The sequence below is a fragment of the Dermacentor albipictus genome, chromosome 1, assembly GCF_038994185.2.
Source record: "Dermacentor albipictus isolate Rhodes 1998 colony chromosome 1, USDA_Dalb.pri_finalv2, whole genome shotgun sequence".
NCBI classification, from domain to species: Eukaryota; Metazoa; Arthropoda; class Arachnida; order Ixodida; family Ixodidae; genus Dermacentor; species Dermacentor albipictus.
In genome coordinates, this window is record NC_091821.1 from 171,939,846 (window position 1) to 171,958,477 (window position 18,632).

At 41.8% G+C, this 18,632-nt stretch overlaps 2 protein-coding genes across 10 annotated transcripts in view; one reads left to right on the forward strand and one right to left on the reverse strand.

The window, feature by feature from the left end:
- The window catches only part of LOC135905758 (deubiquitinase OTUD6B-like), a 46,950-nt gene extending 42,002 nt beyond the window's left edge, over positions 1–4,948 (forward strand). The window contains exons 10-12 of one of the 3 annotated variants that reach the window (XR_010565483.1): positions 1,849–1,973; positions 3,568–3,596; positions 4,853–4,948. Coding sequence is in view for 2 of the 3 variants with exons in the window: in XM_065436811.1 (XP_065292883.1) it covers positions 1,849–1,948 (100 nt within the window). In the remaining variant the exon portion in view is untranslated. Of the gene's footprint in view, positions 1–1,848; positions 1,974–2,543; positions 2,859–3,567; positions 3,597–4,852 lie in introns of those variants that run through there. The other 2 variants (XM_065436811.1, XM_065436810.1) reach the window with 2 other exon arrangements.
- Positions 1–18,632, reverse strand: part of LOC135905756 (NACHT and WD repeat domain-containing protein 2) — a 146,446-nt gene that overhangs the window by 23,718 nt on the left and 104,096 nt on the right. The window contains exon 16 of one of the 7 annotated variants that reach the window (XR_010565476.2): positions 13,910–13,985. The exons of 5 other annotated variants lie outside the window; for them this stretch is intronic. The gene's annotated coding sequence lies outside the window, so the exon portion shown is untranslated. Of the gene's footprint in view, positions 1–13,909; positions 13,986–18,632 lie in introns of those variants that run through there. One more of the 7 variants, XR_010565481.2, reaches the window with a different exon arrangement.

Sequence of the window (18,632 nt, forward strand, 5' to 3'; positions counted from 1 at the left end):
TGCAATTATCCGTGACCCCCGCAAGAGCATTGCAGAAACTGCAGCTCTTACATTTGCACTAACGCACAACAGTCCGGAGTGTAGGTAGATAGAATGGTAGAGAGGAGGTAGGGAGAGGAGGCAGAAAAATGGTAGAAGCGTCTGAATAACAGCCTCGCCACACTTTGCTCGCGTACATGGGGGGAGGGCGGGAGAGGGCAAGGAAACGTGTGGCACGACAGTGGGTACAGACAAACGTTGCTCGAGGTCGCGGGTTCAATCCTGATCACAGCAGCCACATTTTGATAGGGGTGAAATGCATAAACGTGTGTACTCGGATGTAGGTGCCTGTTAAAAATTCCTAGGTGTTTGAAATCAGATTGTGTGCTTTGGACATAAAGCCTCATAATTTAATTAAAGTTTAACACTTCTGTCAAGATGCACTGCGCCATGCAAGGCAATGAGTGCAGTGACAGCCCTCCCGCAGGCTACGAACAAGGGTGCACAATGCCTCAGGCAAACATGTCTCGCTGTGTGTTATGTGCACTACGTAACAGCAAGTAATGCTTAACATCAACTCACCACCCTAGTATATCACTAAACACTGATGAACTTAAAATGTTCGCCGTAAACATCGCTATCAATTATCATGAATCAACGCGAACAGCACAGAAAGCTTTGCTTACATTGATTCCCACAGTGCATGGGACCTGCATAGTTTCTCTTTTTGGTGACATGTACCAACTGCCCCAGCTCACCACTTTGTTGACTTTGTTTGGATTAATATGAATATCATGTACAATTTTTACAAGGATAAAGCAGAGGTCCAGTTTCGTTTCCACTAGATTCGTTGTGCTCTCTTGTAAACTCTTCTAAATAAAATTTCACACACAGCTTTGTCTTTTATGCTTAAGATGGCCAAGTGGCTGTGTTGACTGAGTTTGTGTGTTTTAGTGCCACGGTTGAGCCGGGCACACATAGAATGGTGACCTTTCTGCTGCAGGCATTTTATAGAGATGAATAGATTCAGGAGATAGTGGAGGACACAAGCAGGTATGCGCACCAGAAAATTTTGCGTCCATCCATGGTAAACAAAAAACATTTTACTGGGTGCTTAATAGTTTTGACCGATTTTTTTTAAATTGTGGTATTGAAATCTGTAAATACAGTTCCAATCACAGGGGCATCAAAGTGGGTCAAAGCAACTGCAAAGGGTTAAGACTATATAAAGCAATGCTTTGTATGATGTATATCTGTAAATATCTTGTACATCTGGCTTTTGGTGTAAAGGCGATTTCATTTTTTTTGTGTGTGTGTGGATATTTTCGTGCACCAGGTATAGTGCAATTAGAGTTTTGTGCATCACTTCTGTTGAGACAAACTTCTAATAAGACAGATTTTCATGGTCTCTCTGACTTCATCGTTGTCGAAGATATCCGCTCTAGCTGTTCTAGAAATAATGCTGTTTTACAGCCTTTTCGAAATGTACTTGCCATGAACGTTTAAAGGCTGTTTAAAGGTGTCTTAACGGGCATCTGCTATTTTAGAAAAATAGTCCTGCAAAATTAGTAAATTTCTCCTGCGCAAAAATATCTGAAATAAAAAAAATACAATGAAATATGACATCACATCTGGCACCACGGTTGGAATGTAAAATTCAAAATGGCGTTTGCCTTCCATTCTCTCTGGAAATATCAACATTTTTGTGCTAAAGAAATGCAAATAGTGTTCTGAAATAATACTTCAGAAATCCGTATGGATGTAATGCCTCTCTTGAGTGTACCTTTAAAATGTGCGCTGTAGTGTTGTACAAAAAAAAAAAAAAGAACACTGGTTGTGTACATGCTACTAATTTTAATTTTGCTGCAGTTACCACAGGTGCTTGTACGAAATGGGGGAGCATTACAACTCACTTGTCCCTAAAAAGAATGAAGTGGATGAAGGCGACCGTGCAGGTCTACACGTCTAGAAAGATGGAATATTCTCACTAAAAGGTAATGTAAAATAAAGGTGCCAAACCATCATCATGAGAAATGGCTATTCGTTCAAACTTCATGCATATTCATAAATACTTACTCATTATTTTAACTTGAACATTTTCAAGCCCATACATATGCTCTGTACCCCTTTAAATGCACAGAGGACACTATTGACTGTCAAGAATTGCTGTGGTCTTAAAGTGCACCTAATATTGTATCGAGTTTAACAAGTTATATTTCTTAATTGTGTCGTGTTGCAACCTATGCTAAACTCCTTAGTATAGGCACTGCATGAAATGTACTCCTAAAGCTGCATAGGTAGCATTGGAAGCTGTTGCATGCATTGCTCTAATGGACAAGATCACCTGAAGGTACTGAAATGAAACTTCCACTTTCTGTAGATTGAAAAATTTGATCCATTCATATGTGGAGCTTGTTTCAAGATATTTTCTGGCATAAACCTAGACTTGGAACTTTTCAGTTTTAACTAGAGAATGCTGAACAAAACAAAACAGTAAAAAATTGCTCCAATCCTTGAGTAACAAAAAAATAGTTGACACTTTTGCCCTTGAAATTTCATTCCAGAGGTTGCCAGCTGCAGTGCTTCTGAAGTTCAAGATAAACGAGCTGTTCTTATTCACTTCTTCTGAGAAAGGCTGTGCTAAGGTGGCTTAGTTTAGAGAAGTTATAAAACTTACAACGTACCTGAAAATTGCTGCATCCGGGATGGTTGCCTCAGCAATGCTTCCTTTTCATGCTAGGAAGAGTGACTTATAGAACACATTATTTCTGTGCACAGCACGACTCACTGGTAAAACTTTAACCAGTGTAATGCAGTTTCCAAAACAGTCTTCTTGTCTGCATAGAGCTAGTGAAAAAAAAGTTGCTGACAAGGCGCTATTATCTGGTTTTCTTTCTTTCTGAGCGTGCCAAGATGCTTGTGTGTAAAGATGTTGCGCCTTCTTCCTGTGGATATCTAAGGCTCGCAAGTACCATGTTCGTACTACTGCTTGCACCAGAGGTATTTTGGCATTGAAAATTTATTGAAATCCTGCAAGTTCATCAAACTCAGCTTCAAGCCTACTACACAAGTTATATACCTCATAAGCACATATATGTATTATTAGCCTTCCGTCATTTAGTGCTACCAAATTTATCTGCTTTTGACAGTCGGTTTCTTTGTATCTTCAAAGTGACTCACCTTGTTTCCCTACATGTACTTGCATTATCACTTAAGAGACTTAGATGGGGTAGTTGGTTGCTGGCTTGATGAAACATGGTTATAACGGCACATTTTGAGGATAGGACACAGCAAGAATGCACACAAGACATTCGGCAACTGTCCTCTGTGCATTCTTTCTGTGTCCTGTCCTCAAAATGCGCCGTTATAACCATGTTTGCATTATCACATTTGTTTCTACTTTAGTTATTTAAAGACAAGTTTAACTTCCAGTTCATCCTTTTCACTTTTTCTTGTATACCACATGGTGCACCTACTTATGTATACAATGAAAATCTATATCAAGTATCGCAGTGGGAAGTACATGGTGTACTCTTATAAAGGCCTTTTTTTTTTCATGTTATACTCATCAATTTTCCATTTTCACAGGGCATCGTGCTGAAATACGCTTTTCAAAGGTGAACACACATTAATTTTTGCTGAAGATGAATGATGCTAAATTGGAAGACCTACAGACCACAGCAAAAGACCTACTACCGGAGGTCTTTTTGCTGTGGTCCTGTTAAAAGCAAGTAACTGACTGAAAGTCCTAAGAAGGCCTTGCTCCAAGTGTGCTTGGAGCTTGGGACAGCAATGCCAAAAAATTTGACACACAAAGTGGAACAACTGCCATAAACAGTATCTGCTGTATTCTTGGTGCTTTTCTTCTATCACTGTGTGTGGAAGGAATAGCACCATGAGAATAATTGAAACCTTATAGCAGAAACTTTCATAATGTGGTAGCACTGACTAAATTATTTACTCAGCTAGGCTGCACAATATATGCCAGAAAGGCCCGATAAGGATGCACAGACCTCATAACTGTTATACACGCCTCTTCATATAATTTAGCAATATTGAGCACTGTATGCTGCTTTCTTTCGTCCATCTAGTGTCATTGAGTTGTTTTCTGTGGAGTAGTTAACCATGGGTATTGACACCCAAGTTCAGAAAGAAGCATAAGGGGCTCAGATTGAACACTTAAGAAAAGATTCCTTATTTATATCAGGTGAACTTAGCAGTGATGAGGAAACATTAATTCTCAAATTTCACATTGGGTTTGTTATCGCATACAGGTGCACAACTACTTTAACATAAAAACCACTGCAGTGACCAGAATGAAAATTTTGAGTCCAAGTCTAAATGAGTAAATGTTTCGTTGATCTATCATATATCCCAAACCTGCAACTGTAGGCTATTATGAGTACTGTAGTGGAGAGGCTCTGGATTGACTTCAACCACCTGTTCTTTTTCACTGTGCGCCTAACTCTAACAAGTGCTCTTGCATCCTTACCCCATTGGAATGTGGCTAGTGAGGCTGGTGATCGAACCTGTAACTCCATGCTCAACGGCAAACGATAAAATATATGTACTGTCTTGCTTATTATTACTGTTGCAGACAAAGAAGCCCCTAAAAGCCCCCTTTGTTAAAGTGTAATGCATAATCAACACCACGGTGTCATATAAGGCCATTTTATACATAATCACTTTGTAACTGCTAGTTTTGACAAACTTGAAAGAAAGAAGTTTACTATTATGCAATTTTAACAACTGCTCTCGCTGAATATGGATAAGGTTGCCAAGGTAGTGCTTCAATACTTCCAAATTTGAGATTGAGCATCATGTTAATTTAAAGGTGTAAAAAGCACTTTCACTCTAACCTTTTTCTTTTCAGTTGAAGAAAATTCGTCAATGGAACAGTTCAGACAACTTCCTTTAGAAAGAAGGCTTCTCCTCTTGATGCATTCAATAAAATTATTCACAAATTTTACTGTGCCTGCCCAAGTAAAATTGTTTGACGGAAAATGGCCAGAACATTTCCCTCAGTTTTACTTCGGTAACCACCTGCATGTTATTTTTATTCATAATACTACAAAAATGGCAGAAATTGTGCTTCAGGTATTATTTCAATAGATGGTACCTTCAACAGCAGTATTAAAGCAGATGTGGTCAATGATGCAAGTTGTATGGCCACAAAGGTCATTCCAGGCGCAAGCAGTGCATGTGAAAATAGACCTCCGAGTTACTGTGATGTGTTCCATGCGGTGGTACTAGTGTTAAGGTGGCTTGCGCAGGAAGTATGATGTGGATGATCGGGGCACTGCCATGTGGTAAGGAATAAAGAAATGAAGCTGTGGTAAAGACACTCTGGAGATTGTATGCTAGGAAGTAAATGATAGTGCTCTAGTGAAAATGATGAGTAGTTGGCAGAAATCTTGTGGCACAGTTTTGTACTAAAGAATTTAGAAGGGCACAAAAGTAAGACACTGAAAGACAGGCAACAGTATAGGCGCTTGGCTATCTGCTGTCAAAAAAGTGCCTGTGCTATTGTCTGTTTTGTCCCTTTATTTTTTGAGCTCTTTTAAATTCTGAAGTATATAATAAGCAAACTCACCCAATATATCTGGCTAGGTTCCGAACCGATTCTAGTGTTTCGTATAGGTTCAACTGGTAGGAGACATAGATGGCACTAAAGTTGGGGCTGAACAAGGATGTCATAGGCAAATAGTTTTATGGAGGAATGTGCAAAGTTTCATGGGAGTAAATGTCAAAAATTAGTATGTAAGGAGCCAATGTAAGAAGTGTTAGCAAAATTTATGTTAATATAAAGACCAACTGGGATCATGAGCATTGTAATGATGAGGATATTTGAAAGAATTGGGAAGAGCTATCTGCACTTGTTAGTGATTTAAAGAGGGGAAAAAGTTATGATGACAATGGAAGCTACTAGTGAGGTCGTGTTAACATTCAGTCACTTTTCAAGTGCTTCACCATTCTTGTATTATGAAGGTAACTTTGGATTTTTGAGGCATTGACCTAATTAGTTTATAGGGTGGCAGATACTGCAGTGTTTGGTGAACAAATTTAGGTTAGGTGAGAGATCAAGAAGAAACTCATTAATGCTAAATTTGTAAATAAAGTCCAAATTTAAGAATGTGCAAATATTTGAAACTTTTGGATAATTAGTCTACCATTGTCCATTCGGTTTGGTCCTTGAATAGTAACTATTCGAAAAACCAAATATTTTTTAATAGTTTTCGAATACTTCACGTCGTCATCCTTGCATGATAAAACATGAAATTGAAGCAAAAATACGATAATTATGACCAATCCAGTGTAGACATTGCGTACCAGAGCACGCTGCATCGCTCATCTAGCCATATTTTTCCATCTAAACAATCAATCACAATAAAATGTTGCTTAGACATGGTATTAGGCAGTGGGTACCATTTGGTACTATATATAAATGCAGCACCTATGTCCTCTCGTTAAAGCAAATGAATACGTTTCATTGCAACATACTTGATAAAATAGTGGCATCATCTGCCGCAACCCTTCACAATAGAAAATGAGTGCTTCTCTCTCTTTTTTGCTCTGCCATCACTACAGACAACATGCATTTCTGCTTTGGTCTCAAAAGTATGCAGAGATATTAATTGGCCAGCAGAGCTGGGTTTATAAACTTTATATGATAATGCATGACTGCATATGCTTTGAGGAGCCCCAAGTTTGCAAACAAACTGCATTGTTGTTCCTAATGCTCCCTTTTGAAGCGTCTAATACAGCAAACCTTCCACAGTGCAATGACAAACCTGTTGAGAATACCAGAATGTGAAAGTTGATAGTAATGGTAAAATGGCTGGACATTATTTGCAAGCTATTAGAAAAATATTCAATATTCAATTCGGTTGAAGCACTATTTGATTAGTATTTGATTTGCTCTCAAAAATTACTATTTGTATGCTTCTACCAAAGATTCTCTCTTGTGTGTGTGTGCGGGGGGGGCATGAAGCAAAACACAGAGGAAAAGGGTAGAATATATGCTAATGCAAACTGCTGATGGCCAAAACAAACGACATCAATAGAAAAGCTGCAATTGAGGATAGAGAGCATGTCCTGGAGAAACAAAGCGAACCTTTATGGATGCCATGGCTAGAGTTTACAATGGACATTTTGCTATGTTAGAATTGATTGTGTGTTCCATGTCCCTTGAGTAGACACTTGTACTAGAGACTGGGCGGTAATTTTTTTTGACAAGTTTTGGGGAATTTCTCGGAAAATAGTACGGTCTTATCAGTCTGCCACTCGAGTAGTACAGATTCATTTGAAAAATGTTTTGTGGGAACAGTAGTGTTCCTTAAGTCCCTTTGCACTAATGCCATCATTAAGCATTCCCTAACGTCTATTAATCATCTTAACTTTTATCGTGGGTAAATTAAATGGTTGTAATTTTGAAATGCTATCACTTTGTTTGTTTATCTCTTTACCCACAGTGCCGAGTAGCATTACAGTGGGGGGAAGACATGATTGGTAAATAGAAGCAGGTCAAAAGCAATCAAAGCAATTGTGACGAACAGCAAACAGTCGCAAAATGCAAAAACATCATCGCAGTGATGATGCAAATAGCTCATTAGACATAATAGATATAGCTTCTTTTGGCTGTTGGTCCCTTTCTCTTAAAGGTCTAGGGAAAAAATACATGTTACTGAATGTATTGCTCAGGACAGTGGTGACTTTTGAAGCCAATGTCCAACAGATGTTGCATAGTGAAGGGTCCTCTCAGTGATAAGGATTTATGGCTTTGCAGAAGTTCTTAGGATTGCTCCATAGCATAGAAGGTAAGCTGAAAGAAAAAAATGCACTTTATTTGAGCGGTTGTTTAATGACAGCATGATGGTTGTTCCATGCCTGTAAAGCACCTGAAAGTTTGAATGAGCAAAACGGTAGTTTTTTTTTTTTTTTTCAGGATGTTTCTAGGAAGAATTAGACCACAGAAAACGAACACATTTAGTTATTGAAAAACTAAATCATGGAGAATGGACACATTTGGTTACTACAATACTAACTGTAGCATTTTGAATTTGGGAAGGAGCCAGTTTGACTCAGCAGGCCGCAAATGAGAGTGGAACTTGTCGAACTTGACCAATTATTTATGCTATTATGGATGCCTCCATCATAAAGTGTGATGCAACTTTATAATAAATTCTGCTTTTTAGTATGTTGCAGGGAAAACACTATGAATGACTAGATGACCACTGAAAGCCTGGCTGATAGTGCACAGTTGCAAACTGGTTCACTTGCTACTGCATGCAAAGTGACCTGGAACAACTCTATGAATGTGCCATCAGAGGCTAGGGAGATAAAAACACCTAATACTATAGGAAATGTTGCTTTGGCACATATCGACAGCATTTTCAAGTGCCAATGGGGTTGGCATTTGGTTCCTGTAAAGATGTCAGCCATGTGAACCACCATTTCTGTTATTACAAAAACAGCATACCATGAATGCCTCCACAATAAAATGACCCATATAACAAAGGAATTATTCTGTGCCAGTTCTATCATGAGCTGTGCAATGCGCGACCTCTACAACGAAGGGACCTGTATAACGAATGATTTTGGAGGCATCAAGCACTTAATTATAAAGGCATTCAACTGTAATTCGTAAGGGAAGGCAGGATTTCTGGGCTGCTGAGCAACTAAGTAAGCTACATTATGGCTGGTGAGATTATAGTGGAAGAAAAAGAGGCAGCTCATGAGAGAATCTTGTTTAGGTGCAATATGTATGTCAGACTTGTGCGCAGCATTACTGACTGCGAGCAAAATTACATCATGTGAGGTATCTGTCGTTGCTCAATGGATACCTTCACATGTAGGAATTGCCAGAAATGAAGAGGCTGATCGGCTCGCTTCAAGTTGCGCTCATAACAACTGTGACTGCCCAGAAATTTTGTGATGCTTGATGACGCTCGTCTGCTGATACGTCACCACCTACTTAAGCAGCATCCAGATCAGCGTGTCGTAAATGGAACGTTCCCACCCCGTGTTCGTGGTCGAGGCTTGCCTCGTCGCGCTAGAGCACAACTGCTCAAGCTGAGGGGTTGGTTGCGTGAACGTGCATGAACGTTTATACAGACAAGGGCGTGTGGCAAGTCCGTTGTGTGTGTCTTGTGGCTGCTACGAGATACTTCAGCACTTTATATTTGAGTGTCCTGCTTTCAGTGCGCAGCGCATGACACTAGTGAGAAACTATCATCTCCTTGGCCCGTGGTGTGTGACACTCGAGGAATGTTTATACCCTAGTGGTTGTGCATCTAAACGTGATCAGGCCCATCGCGCCCTACTAACCTTTCTAGAGTTAACTAACTTAAGTTCACGTTTGTAGCATGAACATTCAACGTTCTCTAGTAGCGCGACCTTCAGTGACCGGCCGTACTGTGTGTGATCTGTACTGTGTCCTAACGCTTCTTCCTTCGAGGATGGGAGTTCGCGGGTTCAAACACCTTGTAGTGTATAATGTGAACCGACTACTGGTGAAACGGTGATTGCGTGCAGCTATACTTGGCGTCTCATCATGGAGCACACAATTAGCCGCATAGCGAACTAGCCATGGATGTGATTGATAATTGTGGAGGTTGTTCGACGCGGCGTCACTTTAATTCCGGCTGCAGAGTCGAAACTCGGCAGAACAAAGTGCGCAGTGTACTGTGTTCTACTTTAGTCTTTAGATTTGTGCTGTTGCTCTTCCTTTCCTCTTTCTTCCCTTCCTTCCCGTCTTTCATTTCTGTGTTGCTGTCACCTCCCTTCAGAAGAGTAGGCAGGCATTGTGCCCCTTCCGGTGGCAGTTGCCAGCCTGCTCCTCGCTTTCCCTTTCCTGTTAACTGTGTATATGTGTTCAAAACAAATAATAATAATAATAATAATAATAATAATAATAATAATAATGTCAGTATACAAGAAAGAAAGCAAAGGAGATGCATCTGATGGTAGGCAACCATTGTACTAATTTGTACTAATTACTAGGTTTTGCATTCTACAACTCTCGTGGTGGTGTGATCAAATTACAGTTTTTCTTTCAGATAAGAGCATGTGAAAATGCTGTTTAAGTTGTGCTTTATGGCTTTATCAAATTCTACAAGATGCTTGTGAGCATATCCCATGCCTTGCTGCAGGATTCATTTTTAAAGGGGCCCCTCAGCAGGTCCCATTGGAAATTTTTGTTATACAAAGTGTCCTATCAAAAAAAACTTTCAAATTGGTTCATCATTAGAGGAGATGGGAGGAATTGAAATGTCTTGTTGCTTTGTTGACAGGAGGCGAGCTTCACTGTCAACATAGACACTCTTTCTTTTTTGCCTCGACTAGCATTTGCAAGCGATATTCCTGCTCTGCCTTCTCCCACACTTGAGCCAAGGAACCACATTGTATTCATGTCACGAGGCTCGCCTTCATTTTTTTTTCTCCTCTGTTTTTGTAGCGTGGCACACTTTCACTGGTGGTTTTGCACATTCTGCATTGGATGACTTATCAAAGTCACATGCCAAAATCATTAATGCTACAGGCATTGTATCTTACATTTTTATGCGTGTGACCTTGATTCTCCAGCAGGAAGCGGCTCCCATGAGAGGAAGGATGTACAGGCTTTCATTTGTAATTTGAGAGTTTTTCACATTGTGTAGCAGTTTGATACTTTGCAGAAATGATCTTCAGCACATGATTTATGCATCGTGCTTATCTGTCTGCAATGACCCAGCTTGGCGAGGGGCCTTTTAAGGCCAAAGAACACAAGACTGCACCAGAGATATCTGTTTTCAGTGCCTATTAAAAAAGCATACAATAATGAAGTTTAGGATATGTATTCTATAGAAATAGATTGCATGTTTTCTACCTGTAGCTTGACTTTCGTAAAAGTAGTGCAGCCAGTCTATTTTGGCTAGGGAGCTTTATGGGTATCTCAGTTGATCGGACTTCTGTAGTACAAGTACAGTAAACCGTTCTTATAATGACGTGAACACAATGGTAAAAGGGTTCAATAAAAGCAGTTGTGCTGTAAAAGCTGTGACAGTAATGTCCCAGCTATTTGTAAACTTCGTAGAAGTAAACAAAAAGGCTGGTTGACTTCTTTGGTGATCCAACTTTGTGTTAGTGTGCGTGCACACATACAAATACAAGTACAAAAAACTCAGTGCCCTTCCACTCTGTGAAGGACGACCAGCGAAGCTGTTTATGTAGGCCCCTTAATGGCGAAATGCACCTCTGCTACGGGTCAGCCTGGTATTGCACTATCTTCGAGATCGGCCCACGTATGGGGAGTGTTTAACGTCTGCTTCACTTCCGCCGCGGGGCGGCCCACTATTGTACTACCTTCGGGATCAGCCCACGTGTGGGTAGTGCTTTATACCTGCGTCACCTCTGCCGTGGGTCGGCCTGGCATTGTACTATCTTTGGGACTTTTTTCTACACGTAGACACGATAGCGGAGAAAGTAGCCCTTAACAGCTTCGCTGTAAAAAGGGAGAGGGTTGTTCTAATCTGCCACAAATTTCTGCCACGTATGTGCAACTTATTTTCCAATTTCTACAAGCACTGTGTTAAGCTATAGTTTCCACTGCTGCATTTAATTGTTGAAAATCTGATGCAGGCACTCCTGTGTGTACCATTTGCGGTACTGCCCGAGGTATCTCCTCTCTTCAAGAGCCTTATACACTTGCTTGAGGATTTCAATGAAGCCATCACATGCACTAGCAACCATAAATGTTGAACTCCTTGCAGATTTCTCAAGAGGGACCACATGACATAGTGTGCACACTCCGTATATTGGCGTGATGTGCTCATGCTATACAAGAGAAGCCAAAGGTTTGAAGAGGTTCAGTGTGCTGGCATGACGATGCTGGCAGGGCCCACTAAAAATGGTTGTGTTTTCCTAGTTTGAAACCTCCGATGCTTTAGCATAGCTTCCGAGATTGCAGGTGCAGCACACACTCTAGGGAAATTTTGGAGGCCACAAGATACCGTATACATGGCAGGCACCATGTGCCTTCTCTAGCCAAAACCATGACACTAAGTTCTAGTGCAGTGGGTGCTAGGGTGGCTAGAGTCAGTCAGAATGCTGGTTCTCTGTGTTGTGCCATAGGAAAAGGAATGGTAAATGCTTTGGGAGTGGCATGCAAGCACATTCCTCTCTGCATTGGCAGCTGATGAGGAGGAATGCCCAGGAACCTGCCCAGGGCTGTACCCAGGAATTTTTTTCGGGAAGGGAAGGGGGGGAGGTAGGACCACTGCCATTTTGAAAGACTTATACTGGCTTATTTTAGTGTGTGAATCAAGGACATCACTTACTAGAGAGTACAAAAAATTATGGGGTTTTACGTGCCAAAACCACTTTCTGATTATGAGGCGCGCCGTAGTGGGGGACTCCGGAAATTTCGACCACCTGGGGTTCTTTAACGTGCACCTAAATCTAAGTACTTACTAGAGAGTACATTTAAATTAGTTGTACCTAAATAAGCAAAAACAACTGGTGTGTGAGACTTAATTTCTGTTGAAAGCTAAACCCCATGAGAGCGATTTTGTGTGCAATGGCGACGAGCGACGGCTTCGAGCGACGTATCGGGCCGTCGCTTGAACAAATCGCACGGTCTTCCCGCTCGAACGCTCGGTTCTGGAAACCTAGAATTCGTTGCCAGTCGCCCGGAAGTGCTATGAGTGACTAGCCAATAGCTCGAAGCTGGAACTGGATGTACATCACTCAAATACTGTTCATTGTCGCACGGAACGAGCAAACGATTGAATTTTTATATGTGCAAGGGTAAGAACCTGCTGCAAGACCCTCAGAAATATTTTATGCTGCTTTTTACAGTAAAATACATAAACTTAAATTACTAAACACGCATCACGCTGGTTTCGACGCGTATATTGCTGCCCTCATACCGGCAACACCGGGGAGACGTCGCTCAAAATCGTCGCTTGCATGGGGTATGACTTGTAGGCGATGAGCGAACGCGACAGCCATCTCCATCGCATCGCTTGTCCCGTCCAAGATCGCTTGCACGGGGTTTATACTTAAAGCAAGAAATAAAAGTTTGGACACTGCAGCCTGTGTTTTATGAACGAAAACTGTCTTTGCCCTGCCTTTACTATGCATCATGCCTATATACTGGAAACTGTGAGCAAAATACTTTTCCACAGTCAGTGAAATGTGTTTTTCGCTGCAGTTCCGAATGCTAGTTGCAATTTCTATGTAGATGAATGCATGCACTTAATGCAGATGGTGATGGTAGATTTATGCATTTTGTTGGGTGTGCAGACCCATTATTTGGGCATATGTTGTGTTTTGCAAGGTTCTCTTTGTTTTTGACGAGATACCGATCTCTGTTTACCGACGGCTCCTGACATAATAACACAATGCAACTGCGATACAAGAAAGGTATGAACGTTTAGGAGCAAACAAACAAGTAGCTCGACACTCGGACATTTTTGTCACCGTTCGCACATTCTGCTTGCTGAGAAGTTTCCTTGGAATCATGGAGAGCGTAGAAGGGTTGCAGCTTGCACTAGTTGGGGCTAGCTTCTAATGAACTCTTGAAACATTGCGAGCAGTTTAAACGAAGAAGTTCTTCCTTCTCAATAACTTGCAAAAGTATCAGTATCAGATGACATGCCCTCTTCTTTCATATATTTGAGAAATTTGAAAATGGGCCTGTACAGCTCAAGAAAATGCTGAAGTGCATCATGACTCTCCACCCACTTTGTTTGGAAAAGGGAGAGAACTGATTTTCTTGTGTTAAGTTTTCTAGTTGGTCTTGCAGATGGTTTGTCGTCTGTGGCGAAGCCCTCACAAATGCACAGGGTGTGGATACGGTTCCCAAACAGTTGTGAATGCTGGGGAGTTTGCATGCATGAAGCAGAACAAGGTTTAATGAGTGGGCGTTACAATGCACGTACAACGCTTTGGGCGCCGTTTGATGAATGAAGGCTTGAACACCGTTGAGGTGGCCGCTCATTGACGCTGAGCCATTGTGTCCTTGCCTGCAAAGTAGGTTCAGGTTAAAGCCATGATCCCTAAGGCTGTTCAGGATTGTGCTCGCCGGTGCTTTGCCAGTGAGATCATACATGGGAATGAAATCTACAAAATTTTCTTTAAGTATGGGTAGTTTCAAAGCATTGTGTTCAATGTACCTCACACATAGGGAAATGTGGGCAGTGCGAGATATATCAGTGGCCTCGTCAGCTAGAGCTGAAAAACATGAACCTGAGTTCCTGAGTTGACGTTGTCAACCTTCTTTCTTAGTATGCTTTTACCACAGAGGATGATCAACTCATTTTGAATTTTTGGGCTCATGTATAGGACGATCACTGGAGATATTTCAGTGTGAGCTTTCAAAGCGGCATTTTCACATTTGGCCCTCATCCTAAGTAGTGCGCATAAATTTCCGTTGTCTGTCAATGGCAGCATTTGAGACATATTTATTGGACCAGAGGCGTCTGTGCCACGAAGTGGCACTTCTTGCCTGCCACAGAAAAGGATTGTTTCTATTATCGGTAGCAAGTTCTTGCGGTTTTCTTCCGCCTGCTTTTTAATGCAGTGGTCAAGTTGTGTTAAGATGTCATGCTGTGAGTGGGACCGGACTGCTAGAAAGTTCTTAGTGTTGTCGACATGGCGTGGTAACTGCTGGATGTGTGGCTCTCAAAGGCATGCATGGCTTTCTTGTAATTGGTAAATGCCTTAGTTACAAAGCAGCCCAAGTGCTGGTGCTCCCCTTTGCCTGCACACTCATCTGGAAAGACTATGCAATATTTGCATAATGCACCTTGAAGGTTCTCTGAATAAACAAGCCATAGGTAACAATTTACCCAGTGAGGTTGGAACTTCAGGTTTCTTTTCTCTGTGGCTTGATAATCATAGTTAGCCGGAGGGGTCCAGAGATCAAGCAACAGCCTCTTTTTCGATAACTGAGCAGGAAGGGAAATGTCTGTTTCACTGCAGCAAGTTCGTGGTTTGTTTTTTTACTCTTATCCATCTTTTTTTTTTTTCGATCTTGTATGGAAGGCAAGGACAAGCCACCATCTTTCTCCCTTTTTCTCCTTTCATGCCACCTTGCAGGTTTTCTTTTCTTTTTTGTTTTCAGCATGCCACCCATATGGACAGAGCTGTGTGCTTGCTATCAACAGGCCGGCAAAGCCTGAACCACTCGTGTAGCCTGCATAGCACTGCACATGGCTTGGGAACACTTGGCGCATTTCTTTCACTGTGTTCTTTGCATCATCACGCATCCCCAGCAGCAGCAACTATCCTTTGACAGCATCTGTTCACTGCTATGTGGAATTGCTTGAAATGCCTTCCTCTCACCACAATCACGGCTATCCTTCGATGTTTGCTTAGTCTTGTTTTTTATCTGTGGTAGGGCCCGAGGAACAGTGAGGAGTGACATGTGTCGGTATGTCATTGTTCCGCAAATGACTGCAGGCAGCTCATCGCTGCCATTGAATGAGACGTACATGTTTTTCACAGGGACTCGAAGCCTAACAAGCACGGTCCACACAGGTGGAGAACTTCTTGAGTGGCAATGGGCAGGGACAGCATGGGAAGGCTCGAGGAAGCAAAGGGAAGGCTCGAGGAAAGGACGAAGGGGGAAGTAATTTCAGGAAGGTTACGGTGTACGAAAAATTTTGGTAACTGGTGGTTGCTGTGAAGGCGTGTAAATATTTTAGCATTACCCAAAAAGTTAAAGCACAAAAAAACTTCTGGGGGGGGAGTGAAGGGGGGGAAGAGGTCGGCCCTGAAGCTGCCTGATCACCTTGATTTGAAACTTTTTCTGGTTTACTCTTCATGCTAAATGGTGCCCACTGCCCATGGACTTTTGAGTGTTCTGGTCCAAAATGTATGTGTTGAGACAATTTGATTTTAAAGTGATACTTCAATTAAAGCAATTTCATTGTAATGAGAGTTTACATGCATTTTTGTTTGGCCAGATTGCAGGTGCTCAGGTGCATAAAGCAGTTCGATGTCAAAGTTTCGGAGGCCCCTGATTTGCCCTTGCATCACTACCAGGTAGAAGAAGGTAGTAAAATATGAATGCACTGTCATGTACAGTGGTAAAAATAAGTGTGGACAGTGTAGTGCTACCAACGTGCAGTAGCTGATACAGTACAAAAAATTAGCAACAATTCATTGCCTGTGAGACAAAGAAGAGCATACAGTTAATGTGACCCACTGCTGATGCATCAGTGAGCCCACTGAAGGTTACGATGGCTTAGTTTTACAACTTTGGTTGAGGAAATTATGGCGGGGCTGGTAGCCTTTCTGATACGCAGTGGTGCAATGCACTAAAGCTAGTGTTTTATAGATACTATGCCATGGAATCAAGATTCTCTCATAGATCTTTTACAGGGGTCCTAAACCACCCCTCGAGCTTGGTGAAAAATCACAGTCCATGGATAGAATATGCTGCTGTGAACATCTCAGCCGAATTTCGCAGTCGTGTGTGATGCGTGGAGCGTAAAGTAACCGTTTTCTCAAACAAAAGCCTTCTCCTTGCACGTTTTGAAGCTGCCAATGACCATCATATAATGTCATATAGCAGATTCCCGTATATGGATGCTATTGGCTGATAGCTGACGTCAATCAAGAAGAGTGTCTGGATCAGAGTGCTTCATCCTAATGTTACTGTGTATATTAATTGGTGCAGTTAACTAACCAGGCTGAAGTAAGCAAAAAATCAGCATTTCAAATTTTAAAAGAAATATGCACTTGTGGAAGAGGCCGACTATCGTCTGCTCATGCTTGGGTATGCCCACCCATGTAGGAATGAAACCTTGGCCAGACTGCTTATCGGTGTCATAGCCATCAGGTCTAGCTAATTTTTATCAGTTTTGAACTGTCAACTAGCCTTGAACCACGCTAAACTTAAGCCCAGACCACACATAAGCTTTGCCTGCCGTGCCTCGCAAGAAATGGGGATTAGCATCTACAGGGGATGCGCAGCAGCCTGTGCGCTCACTCCCGGACACTCCTCGCTAGACACCTTTGACTAGACATTGTTGCTCCTGGCCACTCCTGGATGGACACCTTGGCAGACATTGCTTCATGTTGAGTCATTGACAACAATTCAAACTGCGCAATTTGGATTTGTATACTATCCCTGTAGGACAAAACCGGTCTGCACCATGCAACACGGCCAGACTAGAGCACACGAGTACTAATGCACACTCCAGCCCTGCCATGCATGTAGCAAGCACGCTATAGTTGCGCATAGATACTGTGGCTGCCATGGGGTGCCACTATGAGCCCTCTCGACATCGAGATATGTTCAGAATCACATGCTCTGATTGATCTGTGTGGGTGACATGGCTCAGGGGCATGGCAACGCAAGCTGGCTCAAGTGCTCACGTCTGACTAGGAGCGCCCACATCTGACTAGGTCTGCTTCCCGAGTTGCACACCTTTGAGGTGCATCGCATCATGGCTGAAGCTTGTTATGTCGGGGATCCCTTCAATGCAAGACTGAAGTGCAGCATCCATCGCTGAGTCGGTGTGCACACTGCTGAACACAATGTTTTGTTCAAGCCTTGAAAATTGTGTGATAACTGTAGAGATAAGGTGCAAAAGGAAATATGCAACTCATGCCACTTGGTACGAGAAAAAACAGCTGCATGCAGCTATTTAGCACACTGTGGCACAGCAAAGTGATGACTGACGTTACTATAGTAACAGCAACCGGAAGTATGTGTTGCCAGTATTGCCTACCAATTTTTGCTGAAAGAAGAAGCACAACATAGAAGCCATGCGACATAACACCATAAGCAGGGCACCGCAACTGACGCTGCCCCTGTCTTTCTGAACGGAGGACGTTGAGGAGGGATGAGAAAGATAAATATTGTGCTCGTGGAATCCATGCCTCGTACTCGGTATTTTTGAACAATTATTTCGGTAATATATTAATGGGAAGCATATTACTTGTCCCAAGGTGTTTTTGAGGCTTACAAGAAAGGTGGTACAGGGCCTCTTTAAAGGGATAGACTGTTCCTACCCTACAATTCATACCAGCCATTTCTTTTTACTTGCGATAAATGAAGTGCATTTTGTGTGCATTATGTGATGGCCACATGGTTTCTATGATTTCTGTATGCTTGCATGGATGCTCTCATGCAGCAATGAAAATGCCAGAGGCAACAAAAAAGAAACACGTATGGCACTTAATATTTTGGTGGCATGAAATTGCTACAATTTTAGTTTTTTAGTGTTTCCAGTACCCAACTATACAGGTCAAAAGGGCTTGCAGTTACAAATATACTGCATTTAAAGTTTCGTTGTGATGTCTTCAATAGAACTGCTCCAGAGTTATATTGTTTTGCCAATAAGCCCTTTACGGCAGTTAAAAAAAACAACATAAAAGGGTCTTCAGAGTTCAGTTGTTGCTCTGTCAACTTTTAAACTGACATTTACTCACACACCTATTACCACAAGTTTTCAGGATGTGCAGCTCACTAAAAGCCTCAATTTGTTTGTGGCCAGAATATGGAGCAGTGCTTCTTTCAATTGAGGGGTGTACGTGAACCAATCAATTTTGGCTGCATGCTTGGACATCGTAGTACTTCAAAATTCAGCTTTTTGGTGGCTTCCCGCACTGCAACACATCTGTGAGCAACTATGCATGTTATTTGTTTAGTTAGTTGC